General features: G+C 42.1%; 1 protein-coding gene across 1 annotated transcript in view; it reads right to left on the bottom strand.

The window, feature by feature from the left end:
* Positions 1 to 448: 448 nt before the first annotated feature.
* The window catches only part of rbpjb (recombination signal binding protein for immunoglobulin kappa J region b), a 44,406-nt gene continuing 25,822 nt past the window's right edge, over positions 449 to 19,032 (bottom strand). Inside the window, exons 2-11 of the mRNA XM_053859030.1 lie at positions 17,139 to 17,177; positions 11,033 to 11,128; positions 7,966 to 8,131; positions 7,721 to 7,895; positions 7,185 to 7,322; positions 6,873 to 6,985; positions 5,982 to 6,122; positions 5,602 to 5,757; positions 5,294 to 5,397; positions 449 to 4,916 (exon numbers count right to left, since the gene is read on the bottom strand). Coding sequence (XP_053715005.1) covers positions 4,595 to 4,916; positions 5,294 to 5,397; positions 5,602 to 5,757; positions 5,982 to 6,122; positions 6,873 to 6,985; positions 7,185 to 7,322; positions 7,721 to 7,895; positions 7,966 to 8,131; positions 11,033 to 11,128; positions 17,139 to 17,177 — 1,450 coding nt within the window. The 3' untranslated portion in view covers positions 449 to 4,594. The remainder of the gene's footprint in view (positions 4,917 to 5,293; positions 5,398 to 5,601; positions 5,758 to 5,981; positions 6,123 to 6,872; positions 6,986 to 7,184; positions 7,323 to 7,720; positions 7,896 to 7,965; positions 8,132 to 11,032; positions 11,129 to 17,138; positions 17,178 to 19,032) is intronic.

Raw genomic sequence — 19,032 nt, 5'->3', positions numbered from 1 at the left:
CCACTCCTCCTGAATCCATGTGCACCTTCTGTCTCATGGGCTTCACTTAGGGTCCACAGGGGTTTGATTGACTGCTTCCAGCATCAGTGGGAACAGACACTCGCACTTTCTGCTCAATCAGCAACGTGCTGGAAAGGAGCCCTCGAAAACACGCGACACAGTTCACTCTGCTCAGAAGAGGAGGAGTGAAGAGGAGTGTCTGATTAATAACATGGTGCCACCAACTTCTTCATGTTCCCACGTCTCTTCTCCGGGCTCAGGTAGAACTGGCCTAAACTAAACTCTGTGCAGCATTAGGACATTTCTAACCTCTAACCTCATGTTCCAAAACAAGAGAAAAAGGAAGTGGTAGTATTAATGGCAGTTTTATGGTACTAGAATGATGAGCATGAAAGATCATGAAAGTTGTATCTGGGATAGTAGTGATTGTGGTGGTGTGATGTGGGCCACGAGAAGAAGGAGCGAGAGACAGACCAGCAAATTGTATATCACTTTTTTATTCTGGTTTTTATGCCGATATTGCAAGTTTTTTCTTTTTCTTTTAATGACATACAGATTTTGGGCATGGTCTGAAGCTGCAATATGTACAAAAAAAACAAAAAAACTAAAGTATGCTATTTAAAAAAAAAAAAAAAAAAGTCCCCTTGTTTTGACATTATTGCTAAAATGTTACAAACGGCGCAGGCTTCTACCATCATCAGCGACCCTGGAGCACTGAGCACACTACCACGACGACACCTCTGCGGACCGTTACTAGAGTAATACACAGATACAGTGAGAGTGAAGGAAGAAAGAGGAGGCACGGAGAAGAGCCACTGCCAAAGCTGAAGCTAAAGCAGGATAGAGGATGGAGAGAAACATCCAAATGTACAGAGAGAAGTGGAAAGGTTTGTTCTCTTGAGTGCAAACAGCACGACGAGTCTCAGGCTTTGTCCACATCACTTCAATCCCATGTCAGTCAGACAGCATCTCAGAAGTACAGCGTTCCTCTGAAATGCAGTTCTGCAAAGAACTTTCAGTTCCTGCATCTAACTTTCTGAGATGGGATCAAGCATCACAGATGACTTCTGATATGTCTAACTACGTTTCCCACCTTGAATGCCAACAGACCCACTGAGCCCTGAAGGGAGACTATTCAAGAAGGTCACTATGTCCAACACTGGGATGGACCTTCTTGGAGTAGGTGCGGGGAAAATGAGATCATCAGTAAACAGCAGTCTCCCCATTGCAATACTGGGGACATCCTGGGCATCACAGAATCACCGTGGAGAACATGACCACCCAGACTTTGGTCCAATGTTGAGGGCCCAACAGCTTTTAAAGGAGATGCAAGAGAGTCCCATCTTTGCTTCCATGGTCTCAGAATCACAACCTAAAGTCCTTGAAACATCTAATGTCTGCCTGCATGTTTAACCGCCGCTACAACTGAGATATTCTGGACTCGTGAGGTCAGCGATGAGTAATGTGGACAAAGCCTGAAGGCTGAGTGCGACAGAAAGACTCCACGCTCGTATTGGTTTAAAGCTGCCTCTCACTTCGCCCCGTTCCATTCAGCAGTGCATGAAATCTAGATCATCATCATCAAAGACATTTGGCATATTAGAGGATACATACATTGTTCAGAGCTCATTATATATATAAAAAAAACACACGAGTACAGCTGCTTTTGGAAGAGTCAAAACAAATGCGGACCACATACCAGTTCAGATATTCCATCAATGCAGACGAGATGACGTGATATTGGTGTCACCAGGTCAATACAGTGTGTGTTTAAGAAGGCAATGTAACGTCTGCTGCTGACACTCGTCCTCAAGGCTTCAGCGCAGGAGAGATCAAGTCTGCTCAGATTGTCAAGGCGACAGGCTTTTTTTGTGTTTTTTTTTTTTTTTTTTTATTAACGGTTCGAGCAGACGCAGAGAGATGAAGACGTGTAAACAAACCAAAAGTGTGAAGGGCTAAAGCAGACAAAAAAAGTTCCAAAGATTCTCCATCCTGCAGAGTAAAGGGTTGTAGTTGCTACACTTCTGCTGCAGCACCGATTCATGACTGGTCCAGGCCAAACCGAGGCAGCACAGGTAATAATGCACTTTTTTTTTTTTTTTTACATAAAACAAAAGGGGGCTTTGTACCAATAATTTAAAAATATTACAATATAAAACACTTAATCAACAAGTGGGCGAAGGTGGCGAGACACAGCCATAAGTTAGATTTGTACAATGAATCCTTTTTTGTTCCTATTTCAAGGTTTGATAAGACAGTTGGGAAATACTTCATTTAACAGACATTCAAGTTACAGTATCATGGTTAGTTTGCTTCCCCACACACGTCAACAGCTGGACTGCAACACGAGTATTGCCATCGAATGATTTTATCAGACTTTTGGATCCTGCTGGAAGACAGAAATACTCCGAATGAAGAGGTGATTTTTTTTTTTTCTTTCAGGGAGAGATGAAATGGAGCGAGTCTGACTCAATGTTCCATTACAGCAACTATGACAGCCACACAATCACACACTCACACATTCACACCAAGGCTGGTGAACTAGTGCTCAGGCAGGACAGAAATGACAATATTGCTGTTTTTGTTTTGGAAATCCACATCAATAACTACACACACTTAGAAGGCCTTTACGCTCCTGGCAAGAGACGCGGTTTCCATGGACACAGACGAGTACAACTACTTTGTAAGACAGCAAGTTAATGAACACACACTTGAGTTGGTTTTTTTTTTTGTTTTTTTTTTTCTGTGAAAACAGATTCATGAGACGATGTACCGAGAGAGCGCGGCCTGCGCTCCGGCAGCATGTTGTGCTAAAGTTTCTTCCAAAAGTGAGTGAGTTTGTTTGTCACGGAATTAAGGCCACATTTATTAAGAAGTGTCTCTGTTACTTTGCGTGGCGAGAAGATGCGGTACACTCTGGAAGACTTATCGCTGCAGCGTTAGACGTTCACTTCTGAAAATGCTGACCTTGCACTGGATGGGGAAAAAAACAAATAGTGTGAGTGTGCAGTTGTGAAGCGAAACTGGAAACATCCATTACCAATGAGTGAAAATGTGTTTCAGTTGATACCTTGTGTAGACTCATCCTAACCGTGTGTGCCAAATTTGGAACCCCAAAATGTTATTGCTCAACATTGACTGTTGACCCTCTCCACAAATGAGGACTCACAACACGAAGGGTGACTTGCTTGGGTTCAAATGTGAGTTTTGCAAAACACATTCTTCCAATTTTCAAAAGTTATCAAAAAGCAGTGTGACTGAATATACATTTTTTTTATAATATAAACTCTAAAAATTCAACAGCCATTTTTCTATTTCAGTAACCTTTGAAACACAAGTTATTTCATATTTCCAGATGATCCCAGGATATGTGACAAAATTAAGCTTTCCAATTTAATTTGTGTGGAAAAACAATGGATGAAAACATGATAAAATGATAAAAGACATGAGTTCAGGACAGAATGCAGGGCAACACTAACAAAAACTAAAAAATGGACTCGAATTGACTGCTACAATCACATCAGCTACCGGCTTACGTAACATCTTGAGACGAAACCAGGCCGTGTACGCAGTGCAAGGTCAGCATTAGCAACGTTTGGACATGTGACTCGACTGTACACACAGTGATGTCATACTGTACTAAGGCGATCCTGTTTAAAGTCGATGACTTCTGACATTAATTGGGAAATGACAAAGTCACTCCCGTGGACATCGTAGTCGTCATGGCTGTGTGAGATGTGTGTTCTGAAAGAGACGTCGCGCACATACGTGTATTTCAGGCAAGGCAGAGGCGTTGCTTAAAGCTTTTCTTTTTAAAGACTTCATCAAAACCAATGATCAAAATAGGCCCTCTGAGGTTAGTCCCCAATCAAAACAAAGAACACAAAAAAAAAACTTTGTTTATGAAAACCAAGACTTGAGATTTCCCCAATAAACGATAGAGAGTATCCAGAAAAAAAGAAGATATTTCAAAATCAGGCAATTGTTAGAGGGATGGATTTTGGACCTCATGGGGAAAACAAAGCCTGAGCTCAGAGGAAGGATAGAAACTATTTGGTAACAAAAGTGTACTATATGCTTAATACAAAAAAGGTATGGAGAAAAATGTACCTTTACTAAAGCTTATACAAGATCCTTGGTCCATAAAAACTATGTTAGCGTCCTGCATCCAGGCGCTGCTTTCAACAACAATACATCCAGACCCATTCTAGGAAACCACAGACGAAAGGAGAATAAGGGAGTAGAATGAGAGCACAGGGAAATGGGGCTTGAGTGGGAGGGGGAATAGACTTGGATGTATTGCTGTTGCGGTTTCACAGAAAGGTGCTGGTGCTCAGAGCCTGCAGGAACGTCACTCATCCCACACACCAGAAGCTGGACAGGCAGGTCCGACAGTAACCACAAGAGGGGAGGCATGATGGGAGCATGTCTGTTGCCATGTGACGTCACGCCTCCTCCTCAGTTCTCTCAGCTTCTTTGTATCCATTACGAATCCACAGCACATTGGAGTCAGTTTTATTATTTCCCATAGTTCATACGCCTTACGGCATATTTGCTCTGAAGGCATTTCAATAGAAAATGGCTCCTGCGTGCGTTAGGAGACCACAGCTGCCGCGGCGGTGGAGGACGAGGAGGTGACCCCAGCGTTGGAGGTGCTGTTGGGTCCGTAAACGCCGGAGTCCTGGCTGCTGCTGCTGAGCAGACTGGAGTTCCCGGCTCTCAGGATGGCGCCGGCAGCGCTGCAGTGTGGCCGCGGGCCCGGCTCCGGCGTGTAGGTGAAGGTAAGAGTGGTGGAATAGATGATGCCGTCGTTCCTCACCAGCGTAACAGGAACCTGGACCGGTTGCCGCACCCACCGCCAGCCCTCGCGGAAGGCAGAGATGTCGGGAACCACACACAGCATACTCTCCCCACACCTGTGCGAAACGTAAGAGATCAGAAACCTTTTGAAATCATGTTTACCCTAAGAGGCCATTACTTTTTCACACAGATATAGCTGTACAGGCACTGCATTCTCAGGCCAACAAAAACAGTTTCACCAGGCCTTCCAGGAACCACGTTGCACACCTTCATCTAACGAACCAAACATCTGAGCTTTGGACAGATATAGTCCCAGGCTCGTGAAGGCTGCGCAGTTGAGGAGAGAGGAAATTTACTTTTTAAAATAACATACATTAATAAGCCTTTTATCTTTGATCGAGAGAGAAAAAAGTAAATTTCGTTGATGAAGACAGGGACTGAAATAATGCACCGACTGCATTAAAAACTCATAGACAAGTGATTGACAGCACACCTGTACATAGTTTCGGCTTCTACATCTCCAAACCAGACCCGGAGATTTGGAGTGAAGTTCTGTCCCGTGAGCTCCAACATGGCCACATCACCACCACCATTAAGCTGCACAGAAATAAAACAACCAAATTATATATATTTTTTTTCATTCAAACCATTAAAGCATTTGTATTAAAGAAACAATCATCGGTATATAAATTATAAAAAGATGAGGAAAATCCCAAAATTAACGGGGAGAGAGAGAGAGAGAGAGACAGACAGACCGATAGATTGAAATGAGCAACATATCTCAAGGCTCTTTTTCTGTACCTGTAAACTCTCAACCACTGGCACCGGGGTGACAGGCGAGTGGACCGGGCCCATTCCCTCATAGAAAGTGTACTCTGCTTTGTCCGTGCTGATGATTGTCCAGGAGGCACCGTCGTTGATCATCTCTTTGTTTGGTTCCTTTGGGCATGGAGTGGCCTAAAGGGGCAGAATCACCATCATCAGTCGCAGCAGCATACAGTCACACAATCGAGCACGTCCAGCTGGCATCAGTGCCGCAAGACTGATCAGGAATTAAATATGGCAGTGTTCACACAGCGACCTCTGTCAGAGTCAAAGACTCAAGCAATCATTTCCAATCATCTGTGGAGATTAGGAGGTGAACATTGGCTGCGTGGGTGTTGACCCCTGTCGAGACTCACTTGAAACTGGATGATCCGTTCTTGGGAGAGACACAGGTACATGCGCTCTGTATCCTTCAGGTAGAAGGCACATTTGTGGAGCTGGGAGACTGGGTCGTCGGCGTCCAGCAGTGCTGTCTGCTTGTCCACTTTACGGATGATCTGAGAGTGAGCGAGAGCGAGAGCGAGAGAGAGAGGATGAGACAGTATTTCTCTAAATGTAAATGTTGGTTGCAATACACAGATTTGTTTGTGCCAGATTTCAAAACCAAAACATCTCTCTGGGGTAGAATACATTGTTAAATAGCAAAGCTACGAGGGTGTCAATGCAGCAGTATTCATTTGTGACTGAAATATAACAACAAAACTATATCTGCAACCAGGTTCTAACCACAGGTCGTACGAATTCTCAACCATGGGGATTTCAGTATTGAAGAAAATAATCTCACTACGAGGCTCAAATTAAATGATTAAATCAGTCAATATTATTTTCATCATAACTCAATGTGATTAGGAAAACCAGTGTATCAGTTGCATTGGGTCCCTTTGTCAGTATGATAACAGACGGCCCAAGTTCAGACAGCAGTGGTATTAAGTAGTGGTATAAACAAAAGCTAAAATCATGTCACTAAAGCAAGGGGAATAAGGTATTAAGTTAAACACATTTAACCTACTAAGGAGAGGGATTTGTGTAACTAAATAATGTTGCGGCTCTTCAGGGATTCTCCAGTGAAGTCGGTCATAATGTACAGCTTGCTGTGGACGTATGCAAAGCCCATCCAAATCACTACACAAAATTATATTCTTCACAGATTAAGACATGAAGAATACGGCATTTGTTAAGTGATGTACCAGAGCAACAGTATTTATTGACTGAAAACAAAAAGGACAAAGTATCAAGTGTTTGTTTACCAGTCTGGGAAGAGCCATGCCGGTGACCGAGCACACCAGCTTGACCGTCTGACCATAGTGGATGTAGCCATCTCTCACTGTGAACTCTTCTCCTTCAGACTCCTCATCATCCACTGCAGACACAGAATAGCAACGTGTATTGTCAACAGTCTCCCACAAGCCTCCACATTCAACCCACATGATGCCCATCAATCACTCAGATTGTGAATCAACTATGCAATTACAGCTTAGAACAGCTTGAGCTGAGGACAAAGACAAGACCATCTCCAATTCTGAAGCCTGTGGGTAGAGTTGTGCTGATGGGGGACTTACACAGGTGGATATAGAAGGCGCCCCACTGCTGGGAGCTGGCGTGGAAGTTACCCCCCTCCACATGGAGATAACGTGTGCTGACAGTCTGGGACCGCAGTCGGTTGAAGAGCGCCACTTTGGTTCCTGATGCAATGCACACTGAGGACACACACCAATGTTATAGCAGGGTACCTGAACATCCTCCTGAAACATCTGCACCTCGGTCAGCTGCGTTTGTGAGACAGCAGGCAGTTGAAGTACAAATAGATTTTTTTAATGACTGCCCCCTTGTGGTAAGATGTAATTGCATTGACAAAAAATCGCCACTTTTGTGTTTAATTTACAAAAATGTACTTCAACAAAATGAATGCCCTTGCCTGTGGCACATGAGAGCCTGCAAGGGCCTCAGCAGAAATAGAGTTTGCCAGTCACTACAGAGAAATGGGGAGTGTTTCTATATTTTTAGACAAAAGTTTTTTTTGTTTCAATAAAAAAACGTCTACAAATCTACCATAAACAACACTTCAATATACTTCAACAGCAGGCAACAAACTTACAGTCGGCGTTTTTGAGCGACTGCTTCTTTTTGGAAGGTTTGGAGATTACTTTGATCCTCTTGCTGAGGAAGACGCCGATGTCAGCGCTGTTGCCGTAAAACATCTTGACAGACAACATGAAGTGCTTTCTTTTGTCGGAGTCGGATATGTACAAGGTTTTGGCTGTGCAATAGTTCTGAAGACAAAGGAAGAAGTGGGTTAGACGCCAATGTTCACTGTTCTCCAGTCCATCTACACACACTTACCTTTCCCTCTAGATTTAGCTGTTGCATTTCTTGGTCGCTGTTGCCGATGCCAATGAAGGCACAGGGCTGCGACTCTTGCTCAGAGCAGCCATCTCGTTCCATCTGCTCCTTCTTTTTCTTCCAGCCGCTGCCCATCAGGTAGACACAGGGAGGCGGACAGAAGAACCTAGATAGAAGGCCACATAAAGTTCACAACCAAGAATTACAAAATGAACACATTTGTAGCCTTCATAAATAAATGAGCATACTGCAACACCTCAGGGGCAACAAGACAAATAAAATGAATCACACACGTTCATCTGAAGAACTCACAGAATAGAACACAAAAAGCCCCAAAAAACAACAGTACAAAAACATGAAATTAAAGTCTATATTGGCAACAAACTTAGCTTCATGGGTAATGAATATGGAATGTTAAATTGCACTTAGCTTCACTCAGAGTTGAGGCTTAATTTGAAGTTGTGCATTTCATAACCCACAAAACCGTCTTCTTTGATGGAAGACGAGCGTTCAAAAAGGAGCAAGACGGGTGGCTGGAAGATCTGGCCACGAGTCTTGCGTTGTGGGTGGGCAATCCACATGGTCAACAGCCTCTAAAGCGGTGCCAAATCTTCAAGGAATAGGTCTTGATCACCAGTGTAACTTTTTATTTTCGCCAGCAGAGGGCAGACACGTCAAACTATCAACCAAAGACCGGCGACTAAACTAATGAAACGATTCATTTTCGTCCGACTTCATTTTTGTAGTGAAACAAAAGGAGCGCACATTTCTTATTCTGTCCCTTTTGAAAACCCACATGGACGGGGGCAAAAATAAAATCATCTGGTAACAAAACCCACTTGATGTGAAGGCGAGTGCCAATGTGGAACCGGAAAGGGAGCTATTTCGCAACAGCAGTGTCTGTCTCTGTGGGTGTTTGTCTACTTTCAGCTCCTATAAAAAGCTCAGACAGACAGAAAGAACATTTGCATTCCCCATGCACCGAGTGTGGCCCGTGTTACAAAAGAGGCAGAAAAAAAGGTGCAAGACACAACTTCACATCTAACTGGTTCTGCAGGACCAGGAAGGTGGTGACACTGAAGGGTCGCTTCACACTTTTGCACTGAGACGTATAGATGTGTGACAAAGTCTGCAGTTTCGGATGAACAGTTGAGTCGGTACAGTGTTGAGAATAAAAGGTCTAGGGGATGGTTCGCACTGCTTCACTGAGGCCACTTTTGTGACAGCATTAGAAACCTCTCATCGCTGTCAGAACCTGATGCAACACCAAACAGGGTTGACACGGTAAAATAAAGGGGAATTGCAAAATGATGAAAGGAAATGTCGCGACAAGTTGCAAAAAGATAGATGGGTTCAGGAGTTCAAGAAGAGCGAGTTTCAAGAAGTGACAGCTAAACCACACATGTGACACATGCAGGACTCAGAGAATGCTTTGTTTTGAGTCTGTCCACCTGCATGAAGTGCATCGACAGTCCCACAGTGTCTCCCAGAAGGTTCGCAGTCACAACATGTTCGACCTATAAGTGGCTTTATGCACAAGCTATTTTCTTCTTAAGACCCTGAATTAGGACGGTAAGACAGGGGTGGTCACCCAACAGTCACACAGGAACATGACTATCTGGGTTTATACCCGTTATGAGTCTCTGAAACAAGATGAAAGTCCCACTGAATTTGAACAGATGACAACACATAAATGACTAGATGTGACTTCATTTCAAGTGGAGGAGATTAATTTGCAGACTATTGAGCGAACGTGAACATGAGCCAAACCCAGTAAATATAAGAGGACAATAGATTTTGTACACACATAAGTTGCGTTGGTCTATAGGCCGCAGGTGCAGCGGCGCAGTCTATGCCACAGAAAGGTGAGTGAATACCATGGACTGTCTTACAAACACGCGAGGATGCATTGCATGAAACGCATGTGTATTCCCAGCACTTTCCCGGGAGGCAGAAGACCGGGAACACCGGAGCAGTGGAGGAGAATTCCAGCCATACATGCCGAGAAATTTATCTGGTTTGAGCAACAGGGTTCAGAGTTTGTGAAAAAAGTAGCGGCTAATAGTTTGGATATTGCTGTAGTACATTACATCAGGGAAATGTCAGAAATCTCCCCATGCAGACAACACAAAGGTCCAGAGAATAAATCAAAATGCACAACAGAATTATATTGACTAACAATGATCAGAAGTACATAGAATATGTCTAAATTGAACTATAATAATATTTTTATGTAAATAATACATAAAAGCATCAAATACAGAACAGCACCAAAAACAAAAATCTAAATTTAAATATTGCATTTGATTAAATGAATGAACTGAGTAGTATCAATCAAAATCCAAAAAAAAGATGAGGAAAAAAATCAGAGAAGCAAACAATTGAAAAATGATCAGGAGCACTCAGAGGGTATTTTTGTGGGTGAAAAAACAGCATTTAACTAAAACCAAACAACTCACAAGAAAAAGCTTATATGGTTCAACGAGTGGAAAATGAATCAAACATAATCCCTTCTGTGCTTGCCAGCAGAGCATCATCAAATTGCAAAAGTTCAGCTTTCACACATTGGTCTAGCAGAATTTTGGTGTTGATGTGTACTTAGAATACTAAGGTTACACAGGATTGCTGCCTGTGAAGGGTGTGAAGTGAAGAAGTGGGCTAGCAAGTGTTCTATTTCTTCAGCTCTATGATCAGTAGACTTGAAACTTAAATGAAAAAAATGGTCTTGCAGAAAAGAGAAGTGAAACACACTGTTAACACTTTTGCGTATCTTCAACCCGCAAGACAACATTGTGTCGCCTTTCATTCATATGTATGAGACGTATGGGTTTTCAACCTCCTAACTGAAATTCAAATCTTATACAATCATTAATGATGCAGTTAACAAACTGGAAGTCTAAAATTATTCTCTGATGTTTTATCAAAATGGATTTCAGCTTTGGAGAATTGAAGCACATCATTACGTCTTTGTCACAGAAAGAGTCCAGTTTCATGGTCTCTCTGAGAAGTATGAGTTTTCAGTTGGTATTTGCAGGAGACCTGCTCAGAGCGTCTTGGACAAGCTCACCTTTTCTCATTGCCGTAGGATTTCTGTGCAACTTTTGCATGCAGGATCATGACGGTTTGGTCACCTCGCTCCTTCAAGTAGTTCCTCATCGCTTCTCTGAAAAGGAGGACAGGGACCAAGAAAAAGATCTTAATTAACAATGCAGTAATTTGGGATTATGAGGTTAAGTGATTATTTGTACCGAATGAAGTGAAAACAATGGTTGTATGAAAAAGTTGAGCTGTTCTCTGAATGTGTTGAGGTCGACTTAAGCCAAGTCATTCTGAAACATTGGCTGTTGAACTGCTCATGACTGCCACAGAGGACCAGCACGAAGCAATGGGGCAGTACACGGGGGAGTGCAAGATAGAGGTGCGCTATCAGCCTCTCAGGTCAGGCAAACACAACATAAAAGGCAAGAGCTGTACAAACAAAGATTTCTCATATCATGCGAAAATGCAAGGTCCACTTCCTCTGTAACTCCCAAACATTCATAGCAACTCTCATCCCTTCTCACAAGAAAAAGAACGACACTATTGCAACATCTGGGGCTAGTAAACGTCCTTCAAATAACACTGCAGATGACCAAAAGAAGGGAATTAGATGTACAACTGAGAGGCGTGACATGTACCATTCCACATACAAATGTCTGTGACATCTGACTCGCCAGGACACTGGAAAGACTTCCCACACTGCCACGCAATGCTTAGTCACACACTTGGGCTCTGCACGGACTTTGTTATGAAAAGCAAGAGGCCCCTACGAGAGTGTGTAGGAGGAGGTGAAGAAGGGGGACATCGGGGGGAGATTTGGGTTACACATTTCAAACTCGAGGGGGAAATATTTCATAAGAAAGAACCTTGAAGAAAAGGGAAAACTTATTGAGTATTCTCTCTCTCCAACTGATAGCCAGTGTGAGTAACTGAATATGATGAAGGTGCATTCCCAAAATTCCAAACTATTGAGGCCATGAAAAAAAACTTAAAGAAACTAAACCCAGAACCAAACCAATAGAACACTGACGCAGAGGTATGCGCTTGTCTAAATCTATTGTTGACATTAAATTATATAATATAGCCCCGAGGCCACATGAGCGACACACTGACACACTCGCATGAAATCAAACAATGCAGGGAGACTCACAGCTCTGACAGATTCAACTTGCTGTGACCTTTAAAGTAAAGCACACTCATCAGAAAAATGAAAGGTTGCATTTCCAACGTTGTCTACACAAACAGATAAGAGAGTTGTCGCTGAAGAAGTTCATCATCTGGACAACAATAGCTGTTGCTGATCCAACACACTCACTGTGAACTATGGCAGGTGTACAATAAGTGGTTACTACTCAGACCGAAGCAACAAATGCTGGACTCACCAACAATGACAATCTGCACAAACACGTCACTCTGTACTTACTAGTAGGTTCCAGGACACTCATTCCTATGGGTTCTGACTCAGACCCTCATTGCCATTCAGTTTTCATTCAGGTCAAGATCCATTCTCATGCTCTGTCTCCCACAGAGAACCAACATCAATGCAATAATGATCTTAGGATCCAGGTAAAAAACAGCTTTTATAGCATTACTGCAATGAAGACTAGCTCCAGAACTGTAAGTACCAAATTATTCTGCCAGGTTTTTCATGTGCAGCAGAACTTGCACTGCACTCCATACAAACCTCACTTGATCTGCAAATAACACCATCATCTGATTTGCGCTTCTGTCGTGACTCCTATACATTTCTATGACGGGGTGAGATAACCTTTATTAGTCCCACAGTGGGAAAATCCGACATACTATTACTTCAAAAGAAAACTATTGGGACCGAATTTGAAATAACCTCAGTTCTTATCCCAAATTAAATACCAGGCTCCAGATGTATCAAAGCATTCAAGCATCTGCCACACAGAGGGTAACAGATGGAATGGACACACAACCCTCCTGCGAACCCGCATTGAGTGGACTGCAGGCCCAGATAAAATAACTACACAAGATGCTTTCAATCACACTACAAGGCAGCTTCAGGTTGAATGCCAAATGGCTTTCTCAGCACTAATGTCAACGCCAAGTTCACAGGGGCACTGGAACCCTACGACAAGCCCAAATATGATCCAACTGTTTCTGACACATACAGGTGTGGTGTGACCACTGCATACATACAATTAGATGCCTTTATTAGTCCCACAGTGGGGAAATTCAGTTCAGTCCACAGGGTGCAGTGCATTTATTAGTTCAGTTGTCAGCACATAACACACACAATAGATGTGTAGTCAAATTTAATGCTTCAACTGTCATGGAAAAAAGTCTAAGTAGATGTGAGGTTGGAGGGAGGTAAAAGTAACAGGTGATTCCCAGCACAGGTATAAAGGATACATGGTAGCCCGTAATTCATGGGTAAAGCTAATTATATAGTGAATATCAAGCATCAGTGTATTTTAAGGTTATTTAAATAAACTCTCACTGGTCATATGTACCCCCTATGCTGGGATTTTGACCACCTATACTGGGAAATTCCCAAAAGAGGGCAAGTTTCAGATTTTTCTTTTTTTTTTGTCAAAACATGAAACATGACTCCGATGACAGTGCTCACTGTCAGTCGAGTAGGACTCTGCCTTTGAACAAGAAGAATGTACAATGCACTGTGCTTTGGTGTTTACCATTATTAAAATATGGTTTAAACTGAGCTTTAAAGTCAAGTTAATTTAGTTAAGTTTATTTTTAAGACTCTAAAGGTCGATTTCTTACCTATGGGGGATACATCAGCAAGACTCCACTTTTCCAATGCTCATTATGGCAACGGCGGTAAGAATGTGGGTTACCAGGATTTTGGCTAGTGGGGTGTCCTTGGGACAGCCCCCCCTGCTCCCCAGTGCCATGCAGTGAACTGCTCTGTGAAGCGCTGCAGTTCGCTGCATGGACACCTATTGAGTTCATCTCATTTGAGTCAGATGTTTATTTTTATAAAAACTTATTCTTATAAAAATAGATGTTAACATCTTCTTTTTTACCAAGCAAGTTAAATCAGTCGTTGACATGGCATGTCGGGAGGAGAATGGGCTGGGGGCGGAGCTTTAGACGCCCTGTTTCAAAATCCTGGCTAAAAGCCTGCTGGCAACCTTCACTGGCGAGCTTTGAGTCCACTGTTTATCATCTCTGTGAACAAGAGGCCACGTTGATGAAACTGCTTGTTAACACTGGAAATACCAACAGGACATGAACAATTATACGGACTCCATTACTGAAAGAAAAGCACTAGATTTTGCTCTGAATCTTTAGCAGAAGACAGTTTCCTCGCCTCCAGCCTATCACAGTTTATTTCAGCTATTGCGAAAAGTCTATATCACATTGTGCGAACAGAAAATGCTGAGATTTAACCTGTGACTCATTGCCATCAGCAATACAATGGATGGCCTAATGTCAGGCACGTCTTTTATCTGAGACTTTATTACATTCCACTCAGATACTGACGGTCTGTCAGTCACTGAATTATGAGACTATCAATCTTTATTTTTTTCAAAAATCTTAATAGATTGTTTACATTACTGAATTGAAAACCCAACTAGGTAATTGACAAGAACCACCTCTAGCGAACTCAATCCTCAATTCAAAAGCCAACTGAATAAAGAGCACAACCTGATCGACTACTCCAGGGGTGGCCAACCAGTCAGAGACTAAGAGCCACATTGTTTTACTTTGTTGCTGAAAAGAGCCACATCCTACAAATATGTAAGGTTGTAACGCTCAACCTGAACGGCTGGTCACGTGACTGAGCGTCAGTATAGCGGTTAAAGAACATCCCTGTGTGTCACAAGGTTGATGGTTCACGTCCAGCATATGTCTCTTGTGCATGTATTTTTAAAATTCATACTTTTTACCGTGCTCCTCCTTGAAATATCAAGCGACGTAGATAGAAATGTCTGCACAATTTATTTTACTTATATATATTTTTACGTGGCTCATGCCACCAATAACATGACGCCCCGGTCTGTGGGTGTGAGCGACGCTGCAGACTGGAGCGTCTCATCTTCACTTCACGGAATTACACAACAATGAATAACAGGTGAAACACATGCCATACGTTTAGTTGAGGGAATGACAAAATTTGGTGAAGAGCCGCATGAAACTGGGAAAAGAGCTGCATGTGGCTCGGGAGCCACGAGTTGGCCAGGCCTGGACTACTCCCTCAGTTGTAGCTAAACTTGATTGGAGGAAAATAATGCAAAGGTATTTGATGCCTTGGCCACTGGAGCACAGCTTCTCTGCCCCTGTGATCCTGTATACTACACACTTGGCTCTTTTCCAGACTTTCAGATTGCGTTGAAAAGACAGCTCAGTCATGGCACCCTCTTAAACTATTTATGAAAGTCAAAGGATAAAAGGCTGAAATAAAGCCTGGCAGGTTCTCCGTTCTCTCCATTTAACAATGAAAAACCTGGAGTGTGGTCACACGAGATGAAGCCTTCCCTTCATAATGATGATTTAATGCATAACCTAAATCTCACACCTTCCCAGAAAAGAAACAAAATGATTATCACTTCGTAAAAGCACTTTATACATTGAAGCACACCAGTTAGCCCATTCAATGCCTTATTCTATTGACTACATTTCTAGTGCAATTGCTAGAACTTGGTAAGGATTAAAAAGTAATCATTGCAGTAACGCAGGAATACTAACAAAGGATTGGTGCACATGAGATAACATATGCAAATCCAAGCCCATGTATTTCCTCCAGATGGTTTGGTGAGTGAGCATATACATCAAGACATTAGCAAACCGGGAAACCGCAACCTGGCCTCAACAAGTAAGGTGCTGAAAGTAAACAAATGCATGCTCAGATCCCCACACTGCTCTCAGCTGAACCCAAAGTTAGAGTCTTGGGAGATGCTGATTCATCCCGCTACAGACTGCTACAAGATGTCATCCGTTTATACAACACAAGAAAGTTGCACACAAGTTCCAAATAACCAAACTCAGCTGACAACAGATGTCTTCATTTAGCTTGTGATGAGGACAATGAAACTATCCATGTCGTGTGGTTGATAGAGTCAGTAACAAAGCAATTGCTACAAACAACCATTCAGATTATACATGAATCATATTCCTGCATTAAGAAGTTGATTTGATGGATTCATATTTGACATAGCAAAACAATTGAAAATGAATAATAATTAAAAAAAAAACATCTGAGAAGACATTGGGGATCAATTTTCATATTTGTAAGAACATTCAGTGTACATGATTATGGTGGTTTTTCGTTGCATGTTTAACAGAAAAATCCTGACTTAAACACCAAAATAACTAAATGACGCATCTGGTCAGACAGATGCAGATGAAAAGATGGACCGTGTGAGGACGGTTGCACATTGGAAAGAGGTGGGAGGGGGCATCCGCAATGGTTTCAAAAACCCTGCATATAAGGATCCAGTTTGTCTGGGTCAATTGAGATACGCCCAACAAATTCTTGACATTGATCAAGCTGCCTTTTGCATGTCTCCACACACCCCTCCCCTCAAAACTAAACATTCATTTTAGCGTACGATATTATCAATAACTTTATTGATGAGTATTTCTATATTTTCTCCAGCAGGCACCCAACACTGTCTTGTTCTAACTCACTAACACGCACACAACAATTTAGCCCCATTTAAACGACAGAACAGTCTCTGATATTACAAACACAACAACCACAAACACACCCCAGTCGCTGTCTCACACGCGTCAGATGATTGATGCAAGACAACCAGTTCAGACGAACTCTGGATAGGTCAAATGTCGCGTGCAAGCCAGAAAAGTGTGAGCACCACAGCTTTAAGACATTCCTTGCGGAGCATTACAAAATACACTTGCAATTTTGTATTTTTAAAAACATAAACGTTCGGGCATGTCAATTCTTATTAAGTCAGTTCATGTTTCATGGTGCTTTTTGTCATTTAACCCTCAAGAGCGCAACCTCAAAGTACTTTGATTCGAGTGACATGCAGATACATTGTATTTTCTCACTTTGCAACATTCATTTTTGTGATTTTAATCAAGATTTAAGCATGAATGAAAATAATAGTGGTTATGATATTTGAGTTATTCGTCACTCAAAAAAAAACGTGTGCAAAAACATTTGCACATGCTCTCACCTGGTTAGACGCTGTGGCTGAGGGCGCTCCCCGAACTTCCTGCAAACACACAGAGTGAGAAGAAAACATGAGCAGGCTGGTTATCAGACACACAGAGAGTAAACACTGTGTTACACAATGGCGCAGTCACACAAGCAGCACAGATGCTTCAATTCAAGGGTGCCCTATATTTTCAAGGGCATTCTATCACCACCAGGTGTTCAGAACTCTTGAGTCCAAGTACACAAAAAATATGTAGCTGAATATCATAAGGTAGCATGATTCAATCAAATGCCAACTAAGAAAAACAGACACATCATTCTTCAGGCATTATTCAGTAGATTTACAACAGAACCACATGAATTTGTCAACAACAATTCTTTGTGGTTGATCCAAGAGGGAAAGGGGTTAAACAAATATAAATACCTGGAACCTTATCATCAACTCAACTTTTTCCCTACTTGGATGACATCAAATAAGAACTGTCATCCCTACTTACACGTTATCAACACGTTGGGTCTCGGAAATTTCATCTTCTTTTCCTATTCAAGTGACATTAACACAAATTGAAAAAATTCCAGATGCTGCCACCCTTCATTACAGAGCTGACATTACTCAATAATTTGGTTCCCTCCATGTCGCACGAATATCTGGACAACTTGTAGATAAACCAGACTTGGACGTTTAAATTGAGCAATAACTTCAGTCCACCCATGCAGTGTATGGAAACACACTCACGCCTGATGAATGCTCGCAAAACTATACTTATATTTAAAATAAACGAGAATGAATGTCGAAGGGTTGTGAGAAAAGCAACAATACAGAAAAAACTGCGACTGCTGGAAAAAAAACTAGTAGGACAAATCACATAACTGCAGCATTTGCATCATAGTTCCATCAAAAGTGACATCAGAATGTTCTGGTTACTGGTAACTGCCACGCGGTAATGTTCAGTAACTGTGAGTGACTCAATGTGTGAGTGAAAGGAAGAGAAACATTTATGTCAAGGGTAAACCACTGGCATGCTGACAGAAAGATCAAGGACAACCTTTAGTCACTCCATTAAGTTATTGACTCTGCCAAAGGCTCAGTTGAGCTCAAATCACAGGCACAGACAATAGACAGTGTGTATAAGCCAAAAAATAAAATAAAATAAATAAAGTTTTGCTCATGTGTTGACTGTATGGACAAATTTCAAGTGGAAATGAAAGGAAGCATTTAAACCACTGATGTAAGCGAAAGTTTAGGGACGCACCAAAGAGCTGCATTAGTGTCTCTGCTAAGGACGATTAGGTCCTGCTTGGAAGAATATTTGTCAAGATGGACAACATGTGATAGTTATGTGTCATAGGAATGATTTTGATACATATGCCACTAAAGTCACTCGATGCAGTGATTGGTGCAGCAGTGAACACAGAGCTCCCAACTTATGAAAGCACTTGGGCAGGACGGTGGATCAATGTGCTGAGTGAAAGTTAGTCTTTTGTAGTTTCACCCCAAAATCATCATTAAAACAAAAAAAAGACACCTTTGTTTTTAGTCAAAATCACCCAGCCCTAGGGTACATAAATTAAATCTGGACTTGAAAGAAAGTGTACGACTAAATGAGTTTGTGAACATACAAGAATGACAGAGCATTAGTGTGAATAAGGTGTCTTCATTGAGGATACATTAATATGCAACAAAGTGCTGAGAAGACGGGTCATTATTTTGAGTGGCTGTAGCAATAAACATATCCTTTCATGGCACACACAAGCGAAAAATGGGACAGATTTAAAATCGGGATGAAGAAAGCGTGGAAGAGAGAGGAAGGGGTGATCAGATCAGGAGTAAGGAGAAGAGAGTGGAGGTGGAATAATTAGAAAGGAGGGCAATCAATAAGGTTCCCACAGTGAAACTCTGATGCCTCAACTTG

This window comes from Synchiropus splendidus, chromosome 3 (assembly GCF_027744825.2).
Source record: "Synchiropus splendidus isolate RoL2022-P1 chromosome 3, RoL_Sspl_1.0, whole genome shotgun sequence".
Classification (NCBI taxonomy): Eukaryota; Metazoa; Chordata; class Actinopteri; order Syngnathiformes; family Callionymidae; genus Synchiropus; species Synchiropus splendidus.
Note: the sequence above shows the minus strand (reverse complement) of the source record. Positions and strands in the feature narration are given on the sequence as shown.